At 41.0% G+C, this 6,653-nt stretch overlaps 1 protein-coding gene across 1 annotated transcript; it reads left to right on the forward strand.

Moving 5' to 3' along the window:
* The first annotated feature begins 4,003 nt into the window (after positions 1–4,003).
* LOC107080996 lies at positions 4,004–5,701 on the forward strand. The gene is made up of 4 exons (XM_015369206.1): positions 4,004–4,063; positions 4,165–4,345; positions 4,435–4,691; positions 5,570–5,701. The coding sequence occupies exons 1-4, from the start codon at positions 4,004–4,006 to the stop codon at positions 5,699–5,701; spliced, it is 630 nt and encodes a 209-aa protein (XP_015224692.1).
* The last annotated feature ends 952 nt before the right edge of the window (positions 5,702–6,653 follow it).

A 6,653-nucleotide genomic window follows, 5' to 3' on the forward strand; every position in this document is an offset into this window, starting at 1 on the left:
GGGGCCAGGGCTAACGTTAGCCAGTCTGCTGGGGCCAGGGCTAACGTTAGCCAGTCTGCTGGGGCCAGGTCTAATGTTAGCCCGTCTTCTGGGGCCAGGGCTATTGCCCTGGCTTCTGCAAAAACTGGGCGGAGCTAGACAGGTGAATGGGATGAACCATCAAGCAGGTCATCAGCGCCAAGATCGTGACAGAATCATGACTGCCTTTGCATTTTCATGAAGAATTTTCCCATTTTCCAACTAAAGCTGCACATCTTTTGCATTGTGATCATTTTTTATCGGGTCAAGTGTTAACCCTTTCATTTGTTGACATGAGATTGATGTTTTTTCTGTAAAGTTTCCATTTTATAGGAAAGTGCTGTAGCCCATCTTTCTTCTTCCTGCTCGGATTCGGCATCTTTTTTTCACTTATGGTTTCACATCTATCAAACACAGCATCAGATGAGTTCATAAAACACTCCCAGCCAATGCTTTCCCTTTATGCAACATCCACAGCCTCACAAGGATTCAAACTCAAAGCGGCTTCCTGCAGACTGAAAAATCAAGCATGGCTGCACGCATAGCTACATGTTCAACACAAGCCCATTTGCGCTTTTTATTTTAAAGCGCAAATCAAACCTTGGTAATGACCTAAATGATGGTGGTTAAAATGAAGGTCAACAGAAAATACAATGAACCCAACAAGCTGTGGGATGCAGCTACATCGGGTAAATAAAGCAAGACCACAACTCCAAGCAACCCCTGAGGAGCAGAGAATCAGAACACCTGTGCAACCATAACAAGTCAACAGTCATCACGGGGGAGTAATGGCGGCCGAGTGGTTAGAGCAGTGCGCTGTGCTCTGAGAAGGTTGCAAGTACGTGGTTCGTTCCCACAGACTGCCACTCTGGGTCCCTGAGCAAGACCCTTAACCCCTCCCTGCTCCCTGGGTGCCACACAATGGCAGCCCACTGCTTCCCAGGGTGATGGGTTAAATGCAGACAGGGAATTTTTCCAATGTTGGATCAACAAAGGTATTAATATTTCCATTTCTGAAACAGGTTCGCCTCTCCAACGTTTCTCATATCAATTTGACCAATAACTTATAAAATAACTGTCCGAGTCTCTCCTCCATCACTTTAGAAAGAAAAAGTCTTTTTATGCACCTTGTTCTCTGTCCTGTTCTGTCCTGTCCGTAGAGCCGTTTCACAGATGTTGGTCTGAGGCGAGCCTCCACTGGGCGCAGCTCCCAGGGTGGGTTATTAGGGTGAGAGGCTCAGTGCAGACCAAGATATCGGCGTTGTTTTTTCCCAGAATTAGTCGCTGCTCAGAGGCAGATGGCTGCAGTGGCAGAGGGCAGGATGAAACAAAGGAAGAGTGTTTTTAGATGTTTCAAATGAATAGAAAATAAAACTAAAATCCCAACAGAGGATCACTACTTTAATTGTACTTTATTCTGATTTTTTAAAACAACTCATTGATCGTTTCTGCACTGCCTGCTTTCTTCACGCTGTGACTCCAAACATCTTTCCTCTTACAGTGAACAGAATTTATTTGGGCTTTAATTTGTCTCTGATTACTGATCAATGCAATTAGCAGATCATTGCTGCAGGACTTATTCTGACTTATGACAGAAAATGCTTTAGAACAGTCGTTGACTTCATGAAGAAATGTTCCTTTGAGTTACCCCAGCCTATTTGCATTTTCTCCCTCACCTTGTCTGTAGCAACCTTTGTTATGCCTTTGGTTCCAACCGAGTGCCTGACCTGTGCAAATTCCTCTTCTCTTTATCAAAGGGTGATTTGACTGAACCAGGGGAGGCTCTTCTCTAACGGGAAAGGGTTCAAAGATAGTTTGACATCGTCACCAATTCCCTGTTTACCCAACTTGATTAGAGCAACATTATCGTTTTTATTACTGACAGTTTCTTTTTTTCAAATTCTACAGTTTAGTTTATGCAAAATAACGGACTTTTTTGATAATGGCTTTGTCCCATGTCGGTTTCTTTTCCCTTGTTATGAGGAGATAAAATGTTGGGCAGGTTATCTTATGTCTTTATTCCATGATGAACTCACAGCTTTCTGGGTGACACACAAAAGGCTGGATGTTGTTTTCTGCATGACAGCCAGACTTTCTCTTAACTGTTTTTCACCTTTATTAGAGAGTAACTATCAGAGGTAATCAATAACAATAAAGAAAGTATGATCGAAATTTTCCATGTACCAAATAAGGACTAATGAAGGAACAGAGCAAGAGAGCTGGGGACAGTTCCATAGCTTTAGAAAAGTGGACTATGTTTAATTTAGATTGTTTAGTCTTATTTATGATTGTTTATAACAGCTACTGCTGCTGTTGGTGAGACGTATCACGCTTACTCCCTGGTCTGATGGTGGCGCAGTGGTTAGTGCACCATGTATGGAGGCCTCAGACCTCCATGTGGCCAACCTGGGTTTGAATCCCACCTATGGTGCTTTGCCACATGTCTCACCCCCCGTCTGCCTCCTTTAGTGATAATGGGATGTGTAATAAGTGTAGTATTTTAGTAGCTTTGGAGGCGAGGGTGTCAGAGTTAGAATCCAGGCTTCAGGCTGTTGAACATCCAGGAGTTAAAGTAGGCCCCCCACGTAGCTGTCCTCCAGCAGTGCCTGAGCAGCCAGGCGATTGGGTAACTGTACGCAGAAAGCGTAGTCGTGGATCTCTGCCCACTGGTCACCACCAACCCGTTCACGTTTCTAACCGGTTTTCCCCACTCAGATTGTAATTTTTTTCATAGATGAAGCTACTATGAGAAAAAGCAGAGAGAGCAGAACGTTAGAGATTGAACTAACAGATTCTGCAGAGTGGGAGAATAGAGATAGAATGAAGCAGGATGATGAAAAAGGGGTCCCTATGTCCTCCAGCAGTCTAAGCCTATAGCAGCAGAACTATAGAGATAGCTCAGGATAACTTGAGCCACTCTAACTAGAAGCTTTATCAAAAAGGAAAGTTTTAAGCCTAGCCTTAAAAGTAGACAGGGTGTCTGCCTCACGGACTAAAACTGGTAGTTGGTTCCAAAGGAGAGGAGCCTGATAAATAAAAGATCTGCCTCCCATTCTACTTTTAGAAATTCTAGGAACCACTAGTAAACCTGCAGATTGAGAGCGAAGTGCTCTGTTAGGAACATAAGGAACAATCAGATCTCTGATATCAGATGGAGCTTGGCCATTTAAGGCTTTATATGTGAGAAGGAGGATTTCGTTAGTTGCTTTTTTTGATAGGCTTAGACTGCTGGAGGACATAGGGACCCCTTTTTCATCATTCTGCTTCATTCTATCTCTATTCTCCCACTCTGCAGAATCTGTTAGTTCAATCTCTAACGTTCTGCTCTCTCTGCTTTTTCTCATAGTAGCTTCATCTGGTCTGTTCCTGTTTGGCTGTGACTCTATCCTGGAGAGAAATTAGCCTTCTCCTTAGATAGAACACTTTGAACCAATCTGCCTATATGATCTGGTTGAATTGTTTCTATAAAGTGACCTGCGATGGCATGTGAGGGAATTCAAGCTATAGAAATAAACTGAATAGAATTGAACTTCTGAAACTGAATGTAATGGAAGTAGCGCTTCTTTCTTACATGATATTCAAATCAAGGCTTTCCTCAGCTGAGGGCTGGGTCCGTTTTATCAGATTTGCTTCTGCTTATTTAAGGAGATTCTTCCTCACACACATCTTCACCCTCTCGTTGGTTGAGGTAAGACTGCTGCTGTTATTTCCTTCTTCTAACTTTTCAAAGGGGGGGAAGCAATTGTTCGTTTCATGCTCTGAATTGTTTCATTTTTAATACCCAACACTGCTAATGTGTCAGTTCAATGGCTGATGTTGGTTTATGAAATATAATCTACTTCACTGTCAGACAGTTTTGATCTCCTGTTAGTTAAATCTATTGAACATATTCAGGTTCATGCTCAACCTTATCCTAACTCATATTTTTCTGTTTCTAAAGAAATAACAGTTTGGTGAATCTTTCAGTTCTATGTCCTTGGAAAGAATGAAGAGTCCTTTTCTGGTCGTTGGGACACTTTTCCTGCTGTCCATCACTGGCGGGGAGGTAAGCTCCTGTCAGACTAGAACTCCTCTATGAACATCTTCATCTTTTTTTAATAGAAGCAACATTAGCATTGTTCAACATGGAAAGGCTAACACTAAATATGTTCTTCCTCTTTTGTTTTCTTCTTCCAACAGAATTATAATTTTGGGGACATAATTGCTTTTCCCAAAGTTATGGGTTGTAAATGTATGCCACTCGCTACCTACAAGCACTATGCTGTTTATGTAGGGAAGGAGGAATTTGAAGGAAAGAAACCTGATGAAGACATCTTTCACCTCACAGGTTCAGTATCTGTTTGTTTTAAAGCAGAGATGTATGCGTGCTGCAGGTCTTTCAACTCTTCTAAAACTCTTCTTCCTCATCAATTACAGGTCCAGTCCAATCAATGAAAGTAGCTGACTGTGTCTTTGGGAAGTTATCTACACAAGGGGAACATGAACTTGACAACTACCTGGATACGATATGGACTATAGATCCAGTCCATATTAAACAACGAATTAAGGAACTTCATAAAAACTGTCCAGCAGAGAAAAGCAAGGAGTTCAGAATAGGGAGCTGGAAACCTTTTTCACACAACTGTGAGCACATTGCTAATTATGTACGTTATGGAAATGAGGTGTCACTGCAGGTATGACATCACAAACAACACCTGATCCTCAGTGTGGGTAAATTATCAACCTAGCCTAAGTCTTATTAGAATGATCAATTATGATTATTACCTTCAAGTACAATGTGATTTAATAAGTCTAAAGATAAATGAACGTTCTGCAGAAATGTTTGCTTTTTAAAGCTCAATGGGTCAGATGGTAGTCTGGAAATGTAGTCATTCTATTTGATCGAATTTTGAGTAAGCCAGATCATTTGCTTTCTGTTGCTTTGCTCTGTTGCTGTTGCTTTGTTCTGTTGCTGTTGCTTTGGTCTGTTGCTGTTGCTTTGTTCTGTTGCTGTTGCTTTGTTCTGTTGCTGTTGCTTTGCTCTGTTGCTGTTGCTTTGGTCTGCTGAGGATGATCAGCAGGTCATTAAAGTGCAGCGCTGCATGCAGCACATAAAACCATTGCTAATCCTTTAAGCTGACCATGATAGTTCTAATTAATAATCAGATAGCCAAAGATTAAAAGAAGATGTTTTATGAAATTAAACCAGGTGAAAGTAAAAGTTTTCCACTAGAGGAGTTCTGCAAAGAGCAGATTGACAGATGAAGTTTTTTATCTTAAAAGCAAAATGTTTTTATATTTCTTTATCATTTTTGCTGTAATTCCTCCTCTAAGTGTGTCGCTCTGTTTAGAGTCTCTATACTCCAGTTACTGATTAATCTATTACTGAATTAGTTGATTTCAGTAACCGGTTGATTATTTCATCCCAGTGTAAGAGGATAACCTGTAATGGAAGCACTGTAATCCCTTGTGTTGTTCAGTATGATGTATTGCTCAATGTAAAAATTGACCAATATGTTCAGATGTGTTATTTAGTTTTATAAATAACTTGCCGATGCTTTTGTTTTAACAGCGTGGTCAGTCCGGTGAAAACAACGTCAAGAATCCGAACATCAGTGAAGAAATGCTCAAAGAAATTAAAGAAAAACTTTGTGCCAAATCCTGTGAGGAGGTTTGCCCCCTAGACGCCCCCAACGCTGGTTAAGAGTCTCAAAAGGAATTAATGATTTCCTTTGGAAGATGTCAGCGGATTCTTATCAATAAACGGCATGAAAAAATGAGTCAGTCCTTGTTTTTTTTAAACAGAAATGTTTCGCTGGAGTCGAATCAAGTTCTTGTGTTGAATAATTATTTAAAGAGGATATAACCTCAGTAAGAGCAGCTGAGTTGGTCAGCCAGTTGGCAGAAGCCGTCTTTAGGACTTGATGTGGTCTGGAACAGGTCCAGAGACGGGGAAACCAGTAACAGCGTCTGATTGAGGGAAAACCTCAAACACAGACTGATATTTATGAAAAACCTGTGGGCTGGTTCACCAGAGCTACTACAATCAGAACCTTTTCATCTCTGACACTACTAACCAGTTCAAAGGGTTGGAAAATGAAACAGTGGATATAAACCAACTATAGCTGAATTATTACGCTGTCATCTTCATATAAACTCTGGTTCAGCTGCCATTTTCCTTTCTCTTTATGTATTTTCATTTCTGCTTTTATTCAGAAGGAAGCCTGATCCATAGATCTGATCAAACTCACATGAGTCAGAGCCTGCAGATGGTGCAGTGGTTCCTCCTCTCCTGTCAGCCTAGTGCTGTAAAAAAATACTCATATTAGTTGGATTGTTTAAAGATGAAAAAGCCAAACAGCTTTGGTTGCAGTCTTAGTTAATGCATCATTAAAAAGAACAATAAAGAGCTTCTATGGTTTCTCTTTATCTGCTCACCTTTTCTCCTTCCTGGTCTTATCCTTATGGAACAGAAAATCAAATGGGGAGTTTTTCCACCTCCATGATAAAATGTGGTGTCCATATTGTCCATGGTGTCCATATTGTCCATATTGTCCATGGTGTCCATATTGTCCATGGTGTCCATATTGTCCATATTGTCCATGGTGTCCATATTGTCCATATTGTCCATGGTGTCCATATTGTCCATATTGTCC

Source organism: Cyprinodon variegatus, unplaced genomic scaffold (genome assembly GCF_000732505.1).
Source record: "Cyprinodon variegatus isolate N-32 unplaced genomic scaffold, C_variegatus-1.0 Scaffold2631, whole genome shotgun sequence".
In the NCBI taxonomy this organism is placed as follows: Eukaryota; Metazoa; Chordata; class Actinopteri; order Cyprinodontiformes; family Cyprinodontidae; genus Cyprinodon; species Cyprinodon variegatus.

Bases quoted from the DNA above. Each gene is read 5' to 3' on its own strand.
- LOC107080996 (XM_015369206.1), top strand. From the start codon at position 4,004: ATGAAGAGTCCTTTTCTGGTCGTTGGGACACTTTTCCTGCTGTCCATC. The intron at 4,064-4,164 runs GTAAGCTCCTGT...TAACACTAAATA, and splicing joins TGTCCATCACTGGCGGGGAG to TGTTCTTCCTCTTTTGTTTT. The intron at 4,692-5,569 runs GTATGACATCAC...TTGTTTTAACAG, and splicing joins GAAATGAGGTGTCACTGCAG to CGTGGTCAGTCCGGTGAAAA.